Raw genomic sequence first — 23,275 nt, 5'->3', positions numbered from 1 at the left:
TAGACGACACGTTTAATTATAACTGTAAAGTACATTGGTACATGCCTTTTGTTTCCTTTTTACTCTGTATTTACAATGTTCTTCATATGCATTCTATATAGTGGAAAATCCACAATGTTTGTAATAAAAATATTGAAAATTAAAAAAAAATGTTTTTATTTCTTAGAGAAGTAACTTTGTTCAATAGGGATATTGTACAATAAAAGGTTACAACACTGCAAGAAATTCAAGATGGGATTTTCCTAAAATTACAAAAAATGGTTAATCAAAGTTAAATAGTTGTATTTTTACAGCAATAGTAATTGTGGTACTGTAGTAATATATAGTGTATTCTACATTTAACGAATGATGACTAAAACTTTATTGTACATTTTTAGACAACCAAGTGCAGTTTTAAAAAGAAATATATAAAATGTGGTATGTAGTAAAGACAGTAAATTATATTAAAGGTACAACCTGCTTTAGCTGTAGCACTGTAAATAAGTAAATAAAAACAAAAAACAAAATGTGCTCATAAAAAAAAACAAAAAAAAAAAAACAAACAGTCTTGGTCCCTAACTAGATATTGAAATGAAGGATTTCTAAAAATCATTTTACCAACTAAGTGGGTTTAACTTGCAAAGTGAACAGCCTGTTTGCCTTTAGTAAGACACATTTTCCATAGTACAATAGGTTACATTTCTCTTTATTTATTTCAAGAATACCCAATCAGATGCAAGAACAATTAAAAAATAAACTGTATTTTTGCTTGCACATTAATTAAATGATGGAAGTCAGCAGAACATTTCATTTACTAAGTTAATGGACACCCAAATAAAACATTTCCTCGCAAAGAAAAGCCCATTTGCCCTAAGTATTCCCTCGCAAAGTAAAAAGCCCATATGCGGTAAGTAAAAAAAAACACCAGTGTTTCTTAGAGTTTGTGATGCATACCACTGGAGGTGCACACAGACAATGGCAAAGGCATTATGACTTCTTTGATCCGAAATAAGCAGCTGAATCATGCTTTCTAATTTCACTGATGATATGCTTGTTTCAGGTCAGTGATAAAATAGGATTTTTATAACAGCTTACCTGTAAAATCCTTTTCTTGGAGTACATCACGGGACACAGAGCCACAGTAATTACTGTATGGGTTATATGGCGCCTTCAGGTGATGGACACTGGCACACTCTAGACAGGAAGTTCAATTCCCCATATAACCCCTCCCCTTACTGGGAGTACCGCAGTGTTGTAGCAAAGCATTACACGTGTAACCAGAAAGAAGGGAGGAACCTCTGTGTCCCGTGATGTACACCAAGAAAAGGATTTTACAGGTAAGCTGTTATAAAAATCCTATTTTCTTTTTCGTACATCACGGGACACAGAGCCACAGTAATTGCTGTATGGGATGTCCCAGAGCAATGCCACCTGAGGTGAGGGGACACAAACAAAAGTAGGGTGCAATCAGACCTGAGGAACTATACTGCCACCTGCAGTACACTGTGCCCAAAGGGGATATCCTCATGCCTTCTTACATCCACCTGATAGAATCTTGTGAATGTATGGACTGAATACCAGGTTGCGGCCTTGCAGATTTGAGCACGAACGGCTTAACAGCCTAATTCCCTAGTGGAGTGCACTTTGATTTGAAAAAGTAGAACCTTCCTCTTCAAGCCATAAGCTTGAATAATTACTTGTCGAATCTATTTGAAAATATTGGATTTCGACACTGCCTGTCCTTTCCTAGGGCCTTCAGGCAACACAAACAAAACATGTTTTCCGAATCCGAGCAGTCGCCAGAAGTTTTGTAAACATCCGAGGTGCAGTAGCTAGACCGAAAGGCAAGGCTATAAACTGAAAATTAATTTTTTCTACTTCAAAACGCAGATACTTCTGGTGAGAAGGGAAAATAGGTACATGCAGGTATGTATCCTTGATGTAGATTGATGCCAGAAGTTCTCCTTGTAGGATGGAGACTACTGATCGGATTGATTCCATGCGAAAAGCGTGGTCTGACATCCCCATTTGGTTTTGACACTGTGAAAAGGTTTGAATAAAACCCCAACCCCTGCTCTTCCATGGGGACCACCATGATCACTTTTTGCAACAAAAGTCAGTCTAACGCTAGAAAGAGAGACTTCCTTTTCTCTGGATCTTTGGGGACTTTTGACCCGAGGAGACGAGAATTCTAAGAACTCTATTTGTAACCGAGAGCTATTGTGGAGACCACCCATTTTTCTAGAAATTCTTCCTGCCAGACCCTTGAGAACTGCAGAAGTCTCCCCCCCACTCGAGCGAGCGGGGGCACCCCTTCGTAAAGAGGCTTTAGCGTTCTGTCTTGTGGGTTTCCTCCCCCAGGATTTCTTTTGTCCCCGGGGTTGACCTTGAGGTTTACCTCTTGAACCTGATGGTGGAGGCCATAGTGACTGCCTGGAGGCTGATGCCCCTGGCACTGGAGGAAGAGCCCATTTAAATGAGGGACGTTTACTATTTTTAACGGGCAAAAGGGTACTTTTCCCACTTGATATGTTTTGGATATATTTGTTTAAATCCTCCCTAAACAGTTTTTCACTGAGGAAAGGAAAACCAGCCAGGAGCTTTTTGCATTATTTTCAACCATAAGATTCTAAGCATATGTAGCAACCACTGAAGGTTGAGCCACTGAACCTGCCAAGGAGAAACATTTTTTTAACAGAAATTCCAATTTTTATCCCTTATATTAATCTATTATTTTATAGTTGGATCCCTAAGCATTTGCGCATTGTCAACCGGACAAGTCAAACTTTTATTCACAGGGGATATAGCAGCATCAATTGCTTGTATACTCCACATCTTAGTATATTTTTTGTCGAATCTATTTGAAAATATTGGATTTCGACACTGCCTGTTGAAAACTTTTTAGGAGGGAAAAAATTTTTATCTGGGGATCCCACTCATATATCCCACTCAATACATAAGCTTTTCTAGTAAATGGACAGGAAAGGCATGCAAGGCTTGAGGAGGCTTTAGTGAACCCAAACAGGAAGTGGGCTCTTCAACCGACTCCGTTAAGGGTAGCTTAAATGTGGAGCAGACCATTTCAGTAGAGAATGCACCAGCAACTTCTCCGCATGTGAAGCTGAAGAAGGTCCCTCCCCACTTGTTTCCTGGGAAGAGGAATCATCAGCCTCTTCACGGTCCCCTGAGGGGGATTCTTCTTCCCTCTCCCACTGTTCCTCTGTTTGAGGATCCTGGGTGGTTGAAGGGGACCTAATGTGTTTTCTTCCACTCTATGAAGATGCGATTAAAGCCGCTAATCTTTCCTCTAATCCACTCATAGCTGAGGAGAAAACCTGCTCAGTTATATAGACATGGGCTGAAGTGTCGGAAGCAATTGCAGCCCCTGATGACCCCGATGGCTCTCTCTGACCAGTCTCCCTAGATCTTTCAGGGGGGGGGGGGTGGTGTTGCCGAGGGAGGGTCCTTAGGGTGACCCCTTTGAGCCCTTGGTTTTTGTGATATTTTTACCACCCTTTCTGGTTATAGTGCTGAGTACAAACGTAGAGGTACTACCAGAAAAATGCACCCACTGCTGAGCAATAGGCCAGCAACTGCCGCTGCTATTAAGCTCAGCCTGATGCTTAAGTAAATGTGCCTTGGGAATGCCTGTGTCACCAACACTCACATGCCACCCATCTGGTCTTTGTCCCTCCTTCAGCTGTATGCACCTGAAAAAAAGTGCACTTTATAGCTACACAGCCCCGCCCCTTCCTCCGACGACCCACCACGCCCCCCCTCATCTTTTTCAAAATAGACAGCTTTCCCGCACGAGCGGGCTGATCCGACCAGATCGCATGGAGGAGGGGTAAAGGTGGAGAAGAGCTGCGATGGGAACTATTGAAATGGCGGTTGGAGTGGCATGGCACACTGCCCACTGAGCCATGCCCCCCCTAATGCCTCCTGTAGTAAAGCTATCCAGGTGGGGGGGACATTCCAAGGAGAAACCCCCCTTTCCCACATCTTACCTGGAACTTGGGCCGGAGGAAGCGTGCAGGTTGCGATACAGAGCGAGACTGATAAGCATGCTCTTGACAGCCCCCAGTGGTGACTATAGGCATGACAAGAATTAGATAAAATTCCTTAGGAATCTCCCTTACCTTATCCAGCTGCAGGGTTCTATGGTAACAGACCCAACCTTCGCCACTCACGGTGGGCTCCATTAGAAAACCTTCAGGGACTGGGGCCCCCTTTTTAAATTGGGGGATCCACAGCCCTGGGCCTGTACAGCACCCCACCAGGAATATGGCTGTAAAAAACAAATACTGGATACCGGGGTCAAGCTCTCTAAAAAGAGAAGTGTTACAGGCAAAACCTAATTTCTTTCGCCACGAGGCCCGGGTACCATTCAATTCGGCCGGGAAAAGACACTTTGAATGGATCCGGTTGCATAGCTTGCCCCAGCAAGGAATATTCCAGTGGAGCTCAGCACAGCACATCTTTACTTGTGACCAACACCTAAGACACTAGCAAAAAAACTGAAGTACTCCCGGTAAGGGGAGGGGTTATATGGGAAATTGAACTTCCTGTCTAGGATGTCCCAGTGTCCATCACCTGAAGGCCATATAACCCATACAGTAATTACTGTGGCCCTGTGTCCCGTGATGTACGATAGCAAGGTAGTCAGGCTTAGGACCTGTAGTTATGAGCTTTGGGCTTGTAATGATGGTATCAGTTTGACTGAGATCATTTCGAATATATTTACATGTGCATCAGAACTTCAGGTGAACACCTTCTAACCAGCTTTTGACGTGCTTTAAACAGATTTTGCATTCTCATAGTCTTGTATGGTAATGCAAAACCCACTTCAAGTATGTCAAAAGCCCATTGATATGGCCCCAAAGGTGAGTGTAGTCATATTTTTTGCACTAATAGTTTTCAGGGGACTACCCCTTTTTTATAGGTCCTGGCAGTACTCCCACATTTCCATCAGGACATGTAATAATGGTAACCAAAAAAGTAGGGTTGCACCAATACCACTTTTTTAAGACCAAGTACGAGTACCAATACTTTTCTCAAGTACTTGCTGATACCAATACTTTTTTTTAATGTCATGTGGCAATGGCGCTAATATGCAGCAGTGTCAGTATTTTTTTTTTCATTTTATGTTATACAATTTATTATTTTTTACAATTTATATATATTTTTTACAGTACTTTCTTTGTGGGGGAGTGGACGGTGTCAGTACATTTTTTTATTTATTTTTTACCACCCCTGTTTGGGGGGGTTGGTGAGATGTCAGGGGTCTAAAAAAAACCCTGCCATCTCCCTTGAGACAGGGAAAGGGAATGAGGATAGAGATTCCCCAGTCCCTTTCTCTGCAACCTCAGCTCCACTGAAGATGAATGGACAGGAGACAGCGGCTCCTCTCCATTCATAAACTAAAGTACACTGTATTGTACACAGTTTACAATGCTCAGTCAGGGATCACGGACTCTGTTCATTCTCAAAAAGTAAATGTAATTTACCAGCTACTTCCTCCGCTCTCCACCCTGACAGCTCCGGCACGGGGGGCCCCGGAGGAGAGGCCGGAGCGCCAGGGAGGACAGATCAGGACATGGAGGACAATACAAAGGTGGACCCGGAGGATGACACAGATCGGGACCTTGGGGAGGACACAGGGGACATAGGAGCACAGAGGGGTACTCGGACGAGGACACAGAGGACATTCAGTGTGGTGGTGGGGGGGGGGGAGTTACAAGCACCGATCTCCCTGACAGCTGTGGGAGGGAGAGGAGGAGAAGCGGCTGTCAGAAATGTTATACAGGGAGATAGGTGCTTGTACAAGTACTCGTGTAAATGCTTGGTATCAGTGCAACCCTACAAAAAATATGGATGATGGTTTAATCAACTTGGTTCATAGGTTAATGTAGACTGTTGCCACCTTCTAGACATTAGTATCTTGAATAGATTTGTCCAAGGAACGCAAGTGTGGACAATGGCACAGTAATCAGTGACCAATGATGGCAGGAAGAATACAGTATACAGAGTTAAGTGGCAGTATTTGCTAACAGTGCTCAGATATACAACTGCTACAGAATAGATAAGGAGGTGGTACATATAGCCAACAAAGATCCCACATTATGACCAGTTTGTTTACAGGTGACAAAGGCCATGACTGAGGTACACAACAAAAATCTGTCAAACAAGGCACTAAATTTACTGAGTGAATTTACAAAGCAATGCACAAGGAGGAACAGACACCAAGAAGTGCAAGTAGAACCATATTTATCAAAGGCTTTGTAATATTTTATATTCATTTGCATTTCTGGAATTGTTGTATCAAAATTATTTTTGCATTTGTTTCAATTGAAGTTTTAACTTTGCCAAGGGCATGTATATTCTGTAACAGCAATAGAGGTGGATTACCCACATAAAGCTGCAATTTGTCTTGACTAGTAACACAGTACACTTAGTCTGCACTTATTTTTTTCTCCCATCCCTTGTAAATTAGCTGGGCGAAAAAAAAAAATTCTTCCATTAGAGTAAAGAAAATATAATGGTAGAATAGAACCAAATTCATGCCGTTGCCTAGGGAGAGTACCAGACTGACTCTCAAATTAAAATCATTTCAAGGTTAACCTGTATTTTTTTGCATTTTGTTTAAGAAAATTTATTAAAAAACGTGGTTTCTGTAATGCTAATATCCATGCAGCAGTATGACTGTATATATTTGATCAGTGATTAATCAGATTTAAGTAAACTATCCATCTTATTGTTTTTTTAAATAAGTGTAGCAGAAGAATAGGACAAGCAACAACAATAAAAAAAGAGCAAAAAACATATATATTGTTTATATATGTACATATATAATAAAGAGTTGTTCAGGATAAATACATATTGACCCTTGCTCCTGACACCCCCCCCCCCCCCACAAAAGTCCTGCTTTTTCTGGGATTAAAGAGCTGAAAGTTGCATTTTCAGATTTTGCATTGTGGGTCAATTATTAAAGTAATTTTAAACCCATAAGTTATGAATTATAAAGTGTTATAAACACTTACGTTGCCCAGGCCATCTATTCTGTAGGAGATGAACTTAAATATCTGGCAAGGCAGATTTCCATGTATAGGGTGGCTCTGATGTCTTGCAGGATCTCCCTGGTGATCATCCCTATGTGCACGCTCCAGAGCACAACTAAAGCCGCACGAAAACAGACTGCAGAGTCGCAATAATGGGTTGCTAGGTAGATAGCTTTGCCTACCTCTTCCTCTGCTCACTAGCTCTAACCTGACATTTGGACTGACCAATGCTCCTGTGTGTTTACCATATGGTCAGGAGGTCCATCTGTGACTGCACTGTGTACATTTTTTTCAGGCACAATAAAAAAAAAAAAAAAGGCATAGTGCAGCTAGTGATTTGCACCTGTAGTTAGTTTAGTGATGAGGGTTTAAAACCTTGTACACATGATGAGAGAGTATCGGACGAATAATCAGCCGTTTTTTTTTTTTTGCATGCTCCATATCGAAAATGAAGAGGTTACTAAAAGGTACAAAAATTCTCGTACGACAGAATACAACTTTGGAAGTGATGTAATGTGTTGTATTGTATTGTAAGGTATTCTTTCGTTTCTGAGAATGCGTGGTCTTGGTCTTCTGATTTTTTTCGGACAATTACTGTACTGATTAAACGAAAATGATTTGTTCAGGTAACATACAAGAAAACTTTTAATGGAAAACTTTGAATGTACGGTCGTGATCAGCTCTCAAAAGCTGTGCAGTAATGATCAGATTATCGTACAATTGCTTGGAAAGCTGTATTTTACATCAGATTTTCTGATCGTGTGTACTAGGCATAATACTACTTTAAGATATAGCTTTCTACACAGCAGCAGGGAAAAAAGGGTCCCATCGCTTCATACCAGGATTGCAGAGATAAGACCTTTTTAGTTTTTTATCCATCCTGAACAAAAAACCTTCTAAAAATAGTGCTTTTGTCATTCAGTCAAATTCTGTATTGTAAATGATAAGCGACAGTACACTTTTAGGCTTCATGTACATGGGACATTTTTACAACCTCTCCTGAACGATTTAACTTGACAGATAGTAACCCATGTTGAAAACATACGCTTTGCCATGTTTGCGTTTAAAAAAATAGCCAGAAATGAAAAACGCTTGTTACCACGTTTAGAAGTGTTTGGTGCTTGAAATGCCTCTAAAATCAGCTTCTGAACCCATTTTTTTGCATTCCAAAAAAAGCCCCTAAACTCAACTGCCTAGAAACGACCCTGTGTACATGTACTGATAAGATAACAGAGGAGAGTTCAGGAGCAGTTGGAAAAACTGCCCGACTGCTCCTAAATATCCATTTAGAAACAGCAGTGTACACGAGGCCTTAACGTACAAGTTTCTGAATGCAAAATATTTTGTATAAGTGCTTAATGTAATTCATTTTGTGGTGTCTTAGCCATTAAAAAGGCATCAAGCTTATCTGAGAGCTCCAGTGTAATGCATATCTAGTATTTCACACTCACAAAATGTTTAAGGTGTTTCTTTAGTTTAAATGTACAAATATGCTTCATTAGTAAAAACAAAGGGAAGCACCGTTCTAACTGCACACTCTACACTGAGAATACAAGGTTAGTTATTAAATGGATTGCTACAGTAATATAAATCTATGTGCAACGTTTAAAAAAAAAAACAATATGGGGCTTCCCTTATGGGAAGCAAGTGCTATATAGTTAAGGTGTCATTTGGTCCATACAAGTCTACAACATAGGGTACCCCCTATTTGGTCCATCAAAGTCTACTACAAAATATGGACCAGTATAATAATTTTGTAAAGCTATTCATTTTGCAGTTAGGTGACTGTTGTGCCATGAACTTATCACAGCTTTCCAAGGTGTCTTGTCTCTTAATGTTTTGCAAGCATGTGACGCTGCAAAGTGCTGCGCTCTCCGAAACGCATGTGGCAGACTTCACATTGGTGAGGTCGTTCCCCAGTATGGCTCAGTTGATGACGTGTCAGCTCACCAATGTCCCGAAACCTGCGATGGCAAGTTTGGCACTGGCAAGGTTTCCCACCAAAATGAGTATACTTATGACGTGTAAGATGAGATGTCCTCTTAAAAGCTTTGCCACAAATCTTGCATACGTGAGGTTTCTGCTGGGAATGGGCAATGCTGTGTCTCTGGAGGTAGGAAAGATACTCAAATATTCGAAAGCACACTGGACATTTATAGACCTTTCTTGGTGCTGCAGACTTTGAGACGTTAACATGTGTAATGTCTGAGCTGTAATCATTGGTTGGAGTATTATCTTTTGCAGTTTTAGACTCTTCTACAACCACAGTATAAGGCAGACCTTGGCTGTCAATAAGTAGAAATCTCCTAAAGGTGGAGCTTCCAGATTTGTCTTTTGGCATGGAACCAGCAAGTTCCCCTTTTGGTTCTTCAGGTGGTAAACGAATATATTTATCTTTTTGAATGCTACTTACTGCGCTATCATTTTGCATAAAGTTGCCACTTGCAGCAGGTAATTCCTTATATTGAATATGTTGCTGATGGAGCATTTTCTGGTTTAATCTCTCAGCTGTGCACACTAAAGACTCCTGACCACTTAATTTCATTCTCCTCAATGGCTGACTTGTACCACCCTGATAGGGCACATTATTAAGCCTCACTACTCTCTTGTGGGAAGGATGGAATGGAATTCCATGATAAAAGCTTGAGTCTTCATTATTATGATCATCATCTTCAATTAAAATTGGTTCTGTTTTTATACTGATTTTATCCTTAGAAACTTTAAAAGCAGGATCTTTGGCATTACTACACTTGGAAGCACTGATTTTTGCACCTCCTCTGAGCATCGGTGAATGTGTCTTCTCCTGTTTTGTAATATAGGAACAAGTAATTTCCTTGTTCCGTGTAGGCAGCTTTTTAAGTTGCATTTCATAAGGTGCCTTAAAGTTCTGTACACTGTTTCCATAAGTAATAAATGCTACATTTTCTCTGTGGTCCAAAGAATCTGGTCCGAGGTTGACCCACTTGTTTACTGAATGTTTATTGACCATTACCTTCCTGCTTTCTTCACCATAACCTTTGTTCATTTCCCCTTGATCGAATGATACGCGGCCACATCTATAACTGGTTCTGCCTTCAACATGCAGTGACCTGCTCTCCAGCTGTGCAGGTTCTTCCTTTGCCATTACAATGGCTGTTTTTTTTAGTCTTTCCATAGACAAGTATTTACTATGATTTACTTGTAAGGTCCTTGGTAGAGTCAATTCTTTTTGTTGGTTCAGAAATTTAAGGTTAGTTGCAGCCATTCTCCAGCCTTCAGGATCCATTCACTAAGACGGTATATATCACACTAAAAAGGGATACAAGGATTCTGTGTACCTACAGAACAACATAATACCATTACTAAACATTTGCATATTATTTGTTATCACTGTTCAAACATATTCTCTTATAAATTTATGAAAAATCACAGTACTGCATATAAAGAGATAATAATCACAGTATGCATGTAATCACAGTAATAATCACAGTATGGATCAGAGGGTTCACATCAACAGCATGTGATCTAAGACAGCCTTTTTCAACCAAGGTGCCTTCTGGGTTCCTCAGGGGTGCCTTGACAAAGTGCCCAATACGTGTGTGTAAGCCAGGGGTGAATCAAGCTTGCAGTTTTGTTACACAAAGCCATGGGTTTTCATTGTGCAGCATTGCAGACTTCGGCACTGTGCAGGCTAATTGGAAGGCAATTGGTTCCACTAGATTTTAGTTAGGGGTATCAGAGTAAAGGGGGCTGAATACAAGTGCATGCCAAATTCAAACATAATTTTCCTTCCACTTGACAATTATGTGCCACTTTGTATTGGTCAATCACATGAATCCTAATAAAATGCATTTACATTTTTGGTTGTAACATGACAAAATGTGGAAAAATGTCAAGGGGTATGAATACTCTTTTAAGGCATTGTATATGGTGATTTTTGATTGTTGAAATTAAGTAACCGAGTGTTGCATTCTGAAGTAATGTAACATTCACTTCCCTTAGGAGCTGAGAAGATATATTTCATTTTCTCTTTATGCTAAAATTGTGAACATCTACTGTAATTTCACTTTCCTAGTGCCTACCCATGGAAGCATACACATGGATGCTCATTGCTTAACCTATTTATGGGAATAAGGCGACATGGGCTACATCTAAATGCTTATAAAGATTCAATGGGTCTGTGGGTTGAGGAAAGAGTGGAGCTTAACCACTTGCTTACTGGGCACTTAAACCCCCCTCAGTCCCAGACCAATTTTCAGCTTTCAGCGCTGATGCACTTTGAATGACAATTGCGCGGGCATACAACACTGTACCCAAATGACATTTCTATCATTTTTTTCCCACAAATAGAGCTTTCTTTTGGTGGTATTTAATTACAGCTCGGAGTTTTATTTTTTGCTAAACAAACAAAAAAAGATGCAAAAAAAATCATGTTTAATAGTTTGTTATAAAATTTTGCAAACAGGTAATTTTTCTCCTTCATTGAAGTGCGCTGATGAGGCGGCACTGATAGGCTGCACTGGTGGGCACTAATAGGCTGCATTGGTGGGCACTGATAGGCTGCACTGGTGGGCACTGATAGGCATAGTTAAGGCGGCACTAATAGCAACAGATAAGGCGGCACCGATGGGCACAGATAAGGCGGCACTGATGGGCAAATATCGGCACAGATAAGATGGCACGGATGGGTGGCACTAAGGGGCACTGATAGGTACCACTGATAGATGGGACTGATGGGCACTGATAGGTGGCTCTGATAGAAGGCACTGGGCACTGATGGGCGGCACTGCTGGGCACTGGTAGATGACACTGATGGGCACGGATATGTGGCACTGGGGTGCAGCACCTTTGTTGAGGCAGATTGTGGGCACTGCTGAGTGGCACTGTGGGCACTACTGGGTGGCACTGTGGGCACTGCTGGGTGGCACTGACGGGGGGCACTTATTTTTTTATTATGCTTAGTGATGAGGGGGCAGGTGGGCACTGGCAGGGGGCAGGTGGGCACTGGCAGGGCTGGCCCTGATGGGGACTGATGTCCCGATCACGGCCGCCGGTGATCGGCTCTTTTTTCTCCTCGCGCTGTAAGTGCGAGGAGGAATAATAGCCGATTACCAGCTCCGTTATATCACATGATCATTGGCTGACAGCTGATCACGTGATAAGAGGTCGGGATCGACCCCTTGCTCGGATCGGTGATCAGGCGAGTCTCATAGACTCGCCGATCACAGAGCGCACCGCGCGCGCCCCTCAGGGGGCGTGCAGGCCGCTCGTGCACGTCTATTGACGTCGTCCCGGCAAAGGAGATCCGCGCTGTAGCCGTCATTCGGCTATAGCGCGGGTCTCAAGTGGTTAAGCAAAATGTATACGGTCATGGTTAGGCACTAAGAAAGGAAATTACGGGTATTATTAATACCATTTTCATTTAATGTGACCAAAATGACACCAGTGTAGTTAAAGTTCTTCCTTTCTTATAAACTGAATCATGGAACATTTGCAAGCAAACATTTATTCAAATAGCATATGTTAAAAGGGACATTCTGGCCGCTATTTTTTATTTTTTTAAGTCAGCAGCTACAAACAGTCGCGTGGCGCTTTGTGAATGGCCCCATGGTTTTCTGGGACACACACATGTCCCAGAAGGCAACAGGGCCGCTCGCCAAAGAGGAGGAAGCGCCACAGAATAGGAATAGGCAGATTAGGAAGACTGCCTTGCAACTGCGGTTTCAGGGAAGTTAAAAAGAAAAAATTATATTTTGTTCTTTATTTTTTTTTAAGAATTTTAATGCCATTTTTTATTTTAGGGTGGCCCTCCACTTTAACCATGACACAAAATAAATGAGGTCTATTGTAGAGCTTGTATAACAATGTCAATTTGCTGTCCCCTCAAATTAACTCAACACACAGCCATCACTAAACCAGTGGCAACAAAAGTGAGTACACCCCTAAGTGAAAATGTCCAAATTGGGGCCAATTAACCATTTTCTCTCCCCAGTGTCATGTGACTCGTTCGTGTTACAAGGTTTCAGGTATGAATAGGGAGCAGGTGTGTTAAATTTGCTGTTATTGCTCTCACTCTCTCATACTGGTCACTGGAAGTTCAACATGGCATCTGAGGATCTGAAAAAAAGAATTGTTGTTCTACATAAAGATGGCCTAGGCTATAAGAAAATTACCAAGACCCTGAAACTGAGATGCAGCACGGTGGCCAAGACCATACAGCGGTTTAACAGGACAGGTTCCACTCAGAACAGGCCTCACTATGGTCGACCAAAGAAGTTGAGTGCACATGTTCATCGTCATATCCAGATGTTGTCTTTGGAAAATAGACATATGAGTGCTGCCAGCATTGCTGCAGAGGTTGAAGGTTTGGGGGGTCAGCCTGTCAGTGCTCAGACCATACACCACACACTGCATCCAATTGGTCTGCATGGCTGTCATCCAAGAAGGAAGTCTCTTCTAAAGATGATGCACAAGAAAGCCTGCAGTTTGCTGAAGACAAGCAGACTAAGTACATGGATTACTGGAACCATGTCCTGTGGTCTGATGAGACCAAGATACACTTATTTTGTTCAGATGGTGTCAAACATGTGTGGCAGCAACCAGGTGAGGATTACAAAGACAAGTGTGTCTTGCCTACAGTGGTGGTGAAAGTGTCATGGTCTGGGGTTGCATGAGTTCTGCCAACACCGGGGAGCTACAGTTCCTTGAGAGGACCATAAGTGCCAAAGTACTGTGACATACTGAGGCACAGCATGATCCCCTCCCTTCAAAGACTGGGCCGCAGAGCAGTATTCCAAAATAATGGCCCCAAACATACCTCCAAGATGACCACTGCCTTGCTAAATAAGCTGAGGGTAAAGGTGATGGACTGGCCAAGCATGTCTCCAGACCTAAACCCTATTGAGCATCTGTGGGGCATCCTCAAACGGAAGTTTGGGGAGTGCAAGGTCTCTAACATCCGCCAGCTCTCTGTGATGTCATGTGATGTCATCATGAAGGAGTGGAAGAGGACTCCAGTGGCAACCTGTGAAGCTCTGGTGAACTTTATGCCCAAGGGGGTTAAGGCAGTGCTGGAAAATAATGGTGACCACACAAAATATTGACACTTTGGGCCCAATTTGGACATTTCCACTTAGGGGTGTACTCACTTTTGTCGCCAGCGGTTTAGACATGAATGGCTGTGTTGAGTTAATTTGAGGAGAGAGCAAATTTACACTGTTATACAAGCCGTACACTCACTACTTTACATTGTAGCAAAGTGTCATTGCTTCAGTGTTGTCACATGAAAAGATAGAATAAAATATTTACAAAAATGTGAGGGGTGTCCTCACTTATATATATTGTACATTTTGATACTGAGGTTAACTCATGGCCCACATTTATTAGGAAGAAAAGCAAACAAAAAGGAACTAAGTCTCTCAATTATTTTCCCAGGCACTGGTTTCAGCTTCACAAAGGACACTTTAGAGCCTTCAAGCTCCAGGCCCCGATCTATGATTACAAAACCTAGAGAAAACCAAAACCCCAGTCTTCTCCGCCCAGAAACAACAGTCTGGAACGTCACTCCTTGGTGCGAATTTTGTGTGATTCCTATATCTATTTCCTAAACTCAAACCTTAGCAGGGCCTAGCATATTATTATATGTGCACTCTTGCCAATGTGGTCATCATAATAAATGTTGAAATATATACAGTGCCTTGAAAAAGTATTCATACCCCCTGAAATTTCCACATTGTGTCATGTTACAACCAAAAACGTAATGTATTTTATTAGGATTTTATGTGATAGACCAACACAAAGTGGCACATAATTGTGAAGTGGAAGGAAAATGATAAATGGTTTTCAAAATTTTTAACAAATAAATATGTGAAAGGTGTGGCGTGCATTTGTATTCAGCCCCTTTTACTCTGATACCCTTAACTAAAATCTAGTGGAACCAATTGCCTTCGGAAGTCACCTAATTAGTAAATAGAGGTCACCTGTGTGCAAATTATTCTCGGTATAAATACAGCTGTTCTATGAAGCCATCCAAGATTTTTTAGAGAAACTTAGCAAACAAACAGCATCATGAAGGCCAAAGAACACACCAGACAGGTCAAGGATAAAGTTGTGGAGAAGTTTGAAGCAGGGTTAAGTTATAAAAAAAAAATATCCCAAGCTTTGAACATCTCACAGAGCACTGTTCAATCCATCATCAAAAAATAAAAAGAGTATGGCACAACTGCAAACCTACCAAGACATGGCCGTCCACCTAAACTGACAGGCCAGGCAAGAAGAGCATTTATCAGAGAAGCAGCCAAGAGGCCCATGGTAACTCTGGAGGAGCTGCAGAGATCCACAGCTCAGGTGGGAGAATCTGTCCACAGGACGACTATTAATTGTGCACTCCACAAATCTGGCTTTTATGGAAAAGTGGCAAGAAGAAAGCCATTGTTTAACCACTTGCCGACCAGCGCACGACGATGTACGTCCACAGAATGGCACGGCAGGCAAATGAGCGTACATGTACGTCCCTTTAAATTTGCCGCCCTGCCATCGGGAGCGCGCCGCCGGCGGCACGCTCCCGCGCTGGTCGGGACCCCCGTGAGTCCGGTCGCGGGACCCGCGGACTCGATCGCCGCGGGCATCCCCGCGATCGTCTCACGGAGCGGCCAAATGAAGAAATGCCGTTGTAAACAGCATTTCTTCATTCTGCCTAGCAACTAGTGACGCTGATCTCTGCTCCATGTGATTGGAGCAGAGATCAGTGTTCACTAAATGAAAGCCCAACCCCCCCACAGTTAGTAACACACCCCTAGGAACACTTAACCCCTACACTGCCACCCACTGGTTAACCCCTTCACTGCCAGTGTCATTTACACAGGAATCACTGCATTTATATAGCAGTGATTACTGTATAAATGACAATGGTCCCAAAAATGTGTCAAAAATGTCCGATGGGTCCCCCACAATGTCGCTGTCACAATAAAAATTGCTGATTGCCGCCATTACTAGTAAAAAAATAATAATAAAAAATTATTAATAAAAATGCTATAAAACTATCCCTATTTTGTAAACGCTATAACTTTTGCGCAAACCAATCAATAATCGCTTATTGCGTTTTTTTTTTACCAAAAATATGTAGAAGAATGCGTATCGGCCTAAACTGAGGGAAACATTTTTTTTTATATATTTTTGGGGGATATTTATTATAACAAAAAGTAAGAAATAATGCGTTTTTTTTTTCAAAATTGTCGCTCTATTTTTGTTTATAGCGCAAAAAATAAAAACCGCAGGGGTGATCAAATACCACCAAAAGAAAGCTCTATTTGTGGGAAAAAAAGGACGTCAATTTTGTTTGGGAGCCACGTCGCACGACCGCGCAATTGTCAGTTAAAGCGACGCAGTGCCGAATCGCAAAAAGTGGTCTGGTCTTTGACCAGCAAATTGGTCCTGTCTGAAAGTGGTTAAAGAAAGCCATAAGAAGTCCCATTTGTAGGTTGCGAGAAGCCATGTGGGGGACACAGCAAACAAGAAGGTTCTCTGGTCAGATGAGACCATAATTGAACTTTTTGGCCTGAAAGCAAAACGCTGTGTGTGGCAGAAAACTAACAATGCACATCACCCCGAAGACACCATCCCCACCGTGAAACATGGTGGTGGCAGCGTCATGTTGTGGGGATGCTCTTCTTGAGCATGGGCAGGGAAGTGGGTCAGAGTTTATGGGAAGATGGATGGAGCCAAGTACAGGGCAATCTTAGAAGAAAACCTGTTAGAGTCTGCAAAAGACTTGACGCTGAGGCGGAGGTTCACCTTCCAGCAGGACAATGACCCGAAACATACAGCCAGAGCTACTATGGAATGGTTTAGATCATAGCATATTCATGTGCTAAAATGGCCCAGTCAAAGTCCAGACCTAAATCCAATTGAGAATCTGTGGCAAGACTTGAAAGTTGCTGTTCACAGACACTCTCCATCCAATCTGACAGAGCTTGAGCTATTTTGCTAAGAAGAATGGGTAAAGTTATCAATCTCTAGATGTGCAAAGCTGGTAGAGACATCCCCAAAAAGACTTGCAGCTGTATTTGCAGCGAAACGTGTTTCTGAAAGGTAATGACTCAGGGGGACTGAATACAAATCCACGCCACACTTTTCACATATTTTTTTATAAAAAATGTTGAAAACTGTTTATCATTTTCCTTCCACTTCACAATTATGTGCCGCTTTGAGTTGGTCTATCACATAAAATACATTTACATTTTTGGTTGTAAGATTACAAAAGATGGACACTTTCAAGGGGTATGGATACTTTTTAAAGGCATTTTTATACTCTGTATGCAGGTTTCATTTTGGATGTATTTGACTCTTTGTAGAAACAACAGGTTTTATTTTTGGAAACAAGCAGTACGCCGACACCTGTGTCCACAGCAGAGAGCATTCTTCCCTGGGGGAGACCTTTATAAGCTCTGACACCTGGAGAGCAGAATAAATTAAGGGCTTTATTATTTAGTTCTCCAATTAATACAAATTGAAGAAAAAAGCTCCTAAAAGAGAAGTCAGATTTACTGCCAACACCTTTTCCAGTGACCTTTAGGATGGACAGGAACACAAAAGATTAACATAAGCATTAACTAAAATGAATGCTGCTTAATTATAAAAAAACAAAACAAAAAACAACAACCAGCAGTAGCATCAGTACTTAAAGGAGAAGTCCAGCCTGAGCTTGTTTGGATGGGCTCTCCTATGGGTCACAGGAGTGCAATTAGTTTTGCACTCCTGTGACCCATTTTCAGCAGAGAATGGTCTGATGTCTGCTGATGTCACTGGAATCAGTCCAAGCTCCGCATCATCCCGACTCTGGAAGTCTGGATCCACCGGGTGCCTGGACTGACAGTCTCAGCCTCTCAGCTCCCTGCTGAGACAGCCGTTCCCCGCCCCTCCACAGCTCAGCGCTCCAGTGAGCATGGAGGAGCAGAGCAGGAGAGCTGCTGATTGACAGGCAGCAGCTCTCTGCTCGGGGAACCGTGAGAACCGAGCCATCGGCAGTGTTCGGTTCTCAGTGCAGAGGCGGCGAGGGACAGATGCAGCATCTACCTAGGTAAGTATGATTTTGAAAAAGTGCAAACCCATACTTTAGTATTGGTGTCCTAGAAGATTTAAAAAATAAATCCTTGCTTATACAGTGGGGATCGAAAGTGTGGGCACCCCAGGTAAAAATGTGTATTAACCACTTGACCACTGGGCACTTAAACACCCTTAATAAGCAGGCCAATTTTCAGCTTTCGGTGCTCTCACATTTTGAATGACAATTACTCAGTCATGCAACACTGGACCTATATGAAATTTTTGTCCTTTTTTTCACACAAATGGAGCTTTCTTTTGGTGGTATTTAATCACCGCTCGGTTTTTTATTTTTTGTGCTATAAAAGAAAAAATACAGAAAATTCTGTAAAAAAATGAATTTTTCTTTGTTTCTGTTATATAATTTAGCAGATTAGTAATTTTTTCTTCATAAATTTTGGCCAAAATTTATACTACTACATATCTTTGGTAAAAATAAGTACAAATTGGTGGATATTATTGGGTCTTTGTGAAAGTTATAGAGTCCACAAGTTATGGTGCCAATATCTGAAAATTGATCACACCTGAAGGACTGACGGCCTATTTCAATTCTTGAGACCCTAACATGCCAGAAAAGTACAAATACCCCCCAAATGACCCCTTTTTGGAAAGAAGACATTCCAAGGTATTTAGTAAGAGGCATGGTGAGTTTTTTGAAGTTTTTTTTACTTTTTTTTTTCACAAAATTGTCATATTATCCATTTATTTCTCACACACAGCATATGCATACCACAAATTACACCCCAAAACACATTCTGCTATTACTCCCGAGTACGGCGATACCACATGTGTGAGACTTTTACACAGTGTGGCCACATACAGAGGCCCAACATGCAGGGAGCACCATCAGGCGTTCTGGAGCACCCAGGACAATTCTGACATTTCTCTCCTACATGTAAAAATCATCATTTATTTGCTAGAAAATTACATAGAATCCCAAAACATTATATATGTTTTTTTTAGCAAACACCCTGGAGAATACAATGGTGGTCGTTGCAACTTTTTATCCAGTTTTTATACAGTTTTGTGCTTAAAAAAAAAAAAACACAGTAAAGTTAGCCCAATTTTTGCATAATGTGAAAGATGAAGTTACGTTGAGTAAATAGATACCTAACATGTCACTCTTCAAAATTGCACACGCTCGTGGAATGGCACCAAACGTCGCTACTTAAAGCGGGATTCCGCTCTTTTTTTTTTTTTTTCTTACCTGTGTTACAGGTGGGCGACTGCTACCTTCGCTTAGCATCCACGTCCGGCGTTTTTTTGACCCCCGGCGCGACGATTCTTTTCCTCGGGATGACTTTAAAAAAAGTGCTCTGGCATTTTCCATTTTAAGTGTGGGCGTCTGAAGCCCACAGGCATTTACTTCCTGTATATCGATGACGCTCGGCTCCCAGCATGCTCCGCTTCATCTCGCACATGCTCAGTGTGCAATGGTGGTAATGGCAGATACAGCTGCCTGCCCACTTTAAAAATGGCAAATTCGGACACACCCTCGTCACGTGACCGGCATCCTAACGAAATCTCACGAGATTTCGCAATTTCATTGTCCCCCCATGGATTCCTGGGAAATTTCCCAGGGACCATTGCGAGGACGATAACCACGCCTACTCCCACGGGAGGACAACCAGGAAGTCAGCAGAAACATCTGAAATAAAAGGTAAGTAAAGAATATTTTTTTTTTTTCAGGGTTCATTTAGGTAAGTATTCTATCTTGTGATTTTAATAATATGAAGTTTAATTTTTAGGTACCAAACCGCTTTAAAAATCCCCATAGGCGACGATTTAAATTTTTTTTTTTACTGGTTACATGTTTTGAGTTACAGAGGAGGTCTAGGGCTAGAATTATTGCTCTCGCTCTAACGTTCGCAGCGATACCTCACATGTGTGGTTTGAACACCGTTTTCATATGTGGGCGGGACTTACGTATGCGTTCGCTTCTGCATGCGAGCACATGGGGACAGGGGCGCTTTAAAAAAAAAATATTTTATTGTTCATTTTACTTTATTTATTTTAGTTTGACTTTTTTTTCCCCAAAAATAAATTTTTTGATCACTTTTATTCCTATTACAAGGAATGTAAACATCCCTTGTAATAGGAATATGGCATGACAGGTCCTCTTTACAGTGAGATATGGGGTCAATAAGACCCCGCATCTCACCTCTAAGCTGGGAAGCCTGAAAAAAAAAAAAAAAAAAAAAAAGATTCTGGCTTTGATCGTATTGGCGAGTCGGTAGAAGCACCGGAGGGCGGCGGGAGGGGGGGGGGGGTGTCTATGGCTGGGTATTGCAGGGTATCACAGACTATGGCTGGGTATGGCTGGGTATCTCAGAGTATGGCGTTGCAGAGTATTGCATTGCAGAGCATTGCAGGATATTGGCGGGTGTTGCAGAGCATTGCAGAGTGTTGCAGGGTATTGGCGGGTGTTGCAGAGCATTGCAGAGTGTTGCAGGGTATTGTCGGGTGTTGCAGAGCATTGCAGAGTGTTGCAGGGTATTGGCGGGTGTTGCAGAGCATTGCAAAGTGTTGCAGGGTATTGGCGGGTGTTGCAGAGTATTGGCAGGGAATTGAGGGGTTAAATTTCGGTGAGCAGCGATGTGGGCACTGCAGATGCAGCCCACATCGCTGCTGACACCGATCTCTTCCCCCTCCGCTGTCCCGATCGGTACAGAGAGGGGGGAGGGAGGAACCGGCGTCATGTTTGTTTACAAGTGATCACTCCGTCATTTGACTGAGCGATCACGTGGTAAACGACCGCGATGAGTGGCAGTTTACCGTGATGCGCCGGGTCCTGCGGTCACAGATGCTCTCGAGTGCGCGCCCCAGGGGGGCGCGCGAGAGCGGAATTCTGGGAGGACGTCATATGACAGGCTCCCAGAGTTAAACAACCGTCCTGTAGCCGTCATTCAGCTATGGGCCGGTTGTTAAAGTGGAGGTCCACCCTAAAGTGGACCTTCCGCTCATCGGAACCCTCCTCCCCTCCGGCGTCACAACTGGCACCTTTCAGGGGGGAGGGGGGTGCAGATACCTGTACAGAAACACACAGATCCCAGAGGCAGCGGGTCCATCATTATTGCGCAGCGCGACTCGCGCATGCGCAGTAGGGAACCGGGAAATGAAGCCGAAAGGCTCCACTTCCTGATTCCCATACCCAAGATGGCGGCGGCAGCACCCGAGAGACGATCAAGAGATCGGCTTCGGGTGCCGACATCGCGGGAGCGCTGGACAGGTAAGTGTCACTATTTTAAAAGTCAGCAGCTGCAGTATTTGTAGCTGCTGGCTTTTTTTTTAAAAACGCGGAGTCCCGGCGGACTCCTGCTTTAAGTGGTTAATGTGCATAACGAAGCCAAGGAAAGATGGAAAAATCTCCAAATGGCATCAAATTACAGATTAGACATTCTTATAATATGTCAAAAAAAGTTAGATTTTATTTCCATCATTTACACTTTCAAAATTACAGAAAACAAAAAAAATGTTGTCTGCAAAAGTTTGGGCACCCTGCAGAGTTAATATCTTGTACTGCCCCCTTTGGCAAGTATCACAGCTTGTAAACGCTTTTTGTAGCCAGCCAAGAGTCTTTCAATTCTTGTTTGAGGTCTCTTTGCCCATTCTTCCTTACAAAAGTGTTCCAGTTCTTTGAGATTGCTGGGCTGTCTGTCACGCACTGCTCTTTTAAAGGTCTATCCATAGATTTTCAATAATGTTGAGGTCAGGAGATTGTGAAGGCCATGGCAAAACCTTCAGTTTACGCCTCTTGATGTAATCCCCCGTGGATTTTGAGGTGTGTTTAGGATCATTATCCATTTGTAGAAGCCATCCTCTCTATAACTTCAGCTTTTTCACAGATGGCATCAAGTTACCATCCAAAATTCACTGCAATTTTATTGAATACATTTTTTCTTCTACTCATGAAATGTTCCCTGTGCCACTGGAGGGATCGTGCAGTCAAACGTTGGGTTTGAATTGCTTTTCTCACAATCCTGTGAGCTGTTCTGTCTGATATTTTTCTTGATCTTCCAGATCTTGCTTTAACTTCCACTGTTCCTTAAGACTTCCATTTCTTAATTACATACCGAACAGAGGATATTGACATCTGAAAACGCTTTGCTATCTTCTTATAGCCTTCTCCAGCTTTGTGAGCGTCAACTATTTTCAGTTTCAGTTTTCTAGACAACTGCTTAGAAGAGCCCATGGTGCTGATTGTTGGGGCAAGGTCGGATGAGTCTGGCCATTTAAAACCTTTGAGATTGACATCACCTGATCTTCCCAGACGATGATTGGAGAACAATCCATGACACTGGCAGGTCTCAGCTTTGCAAAGGGGGCAGTGCATGTTATAAATTCTGCAGGGTGCCCAAACTTTTGCAGACGCCATTTTTTTGTTTTCTGTAATTTTGAAAGTGTAAATGATGGAAATAAAATCTAACTTTTTTTACATATTATAAGAATGTCTAATCTGTAATTTGATGCCATTTGGAGATTTTTCTATCTTTCTTTGGCTTCGTTATGCAAATGAATACACATTTTTACCTGGGGTGCCCAAACTTTCGATCCCCACTGTAGGTCTGCCTGCCTCTTTACTCTGTGATCTCCAGGGCAATACAGCACAAAAACAGGAAAACTTCAGAGAGAGAGAGACATAAGTTCAAATAGATTCTGAATAGCTAGCACATCCAATGCCGTAACATTTGTTAATGCTGCAATAGGACCAAAAACAAAATTTCCACGTAGGCACGATCAGGTCTCTCTCTCCCCCTGCAAGATACAATCCAGATATATCCAAGGAACGCAAAACAAGACTTTTCTGCTAAACTGCATGTCTGCAGGATGGAAAAGACCTGCCTTTGGTTGCTGGTTTCCTGAAAGCTTTAAAGAGGACGTAAACTCCCCTGGTTTGTGTGTACGTACTAGGTAAGCCTATCATAAGGCTTACCTATAGGTACTGTACATATCTCCTAAACGTGCACCGTTTTCAGAGATATTTACTGTATATGCCACCGATGACTTCATCGGTGCTTGTGCTTTGAAGGAAAAAACGTTTGTGCTGTTTCATCAGAGCCCTGTGCTGTGACCCTGTGATGTGTGCATGCATGGGAGTGACGTCATCATGGCTCCGGGCCGCTTGCAGCACCAGAGCCAGTGAACCCAGGAGGAAACAC

At 42.3% G+C, this 23,275-nt stretch overlaps 1 protein-coding gene across 1 annotated transcript in view; it reads right to left on the bottom strand.

Moving 5' to 3' along the window:
- Positions 1-664: 664 nt before the first annotated feature.
- LOC143934039 (uncharacterized) overlaps positions 665-23,275 on the bottom strand; it is a 39,665-nt gene continuing 17,054 nt past the window's right edge. The window contains exon 2 of the mRNA XM_077457292.1: positions 665-10,354. Coding sequence (XP_077313418.1) covers positions 8,869-10,302 — 1,434 coding nt within the window. The 5' untranslated portion in view covers positions 10,303-10,354 and the 3' untranslated portion in view covers positions 665-8,868. The remainder of the gene's footprint in view (positions 10,355-23,275) is intronic.

The sequence above is a fragment of the Lithobates pipiens genome, unplaced genomic scaffold (assembly GCF_037356315.1).
Source record: "Lithobates pipiens isolate NorthernLeopardFrog02 unplaced genomic scaffold, aLitPip1_a1.2 Scaffold_27, whole genome shotgun sequence".
NCBI lineage: Eukaryota > Metazoa > Chordata > Amphibia > Anura > Ranidae > Lithobates > Lithobates pipiens.
Note: the sequence above shows the minus strand (reverse complement) of the source record. Positions and strands in the feature narration are given on the sequence as shown.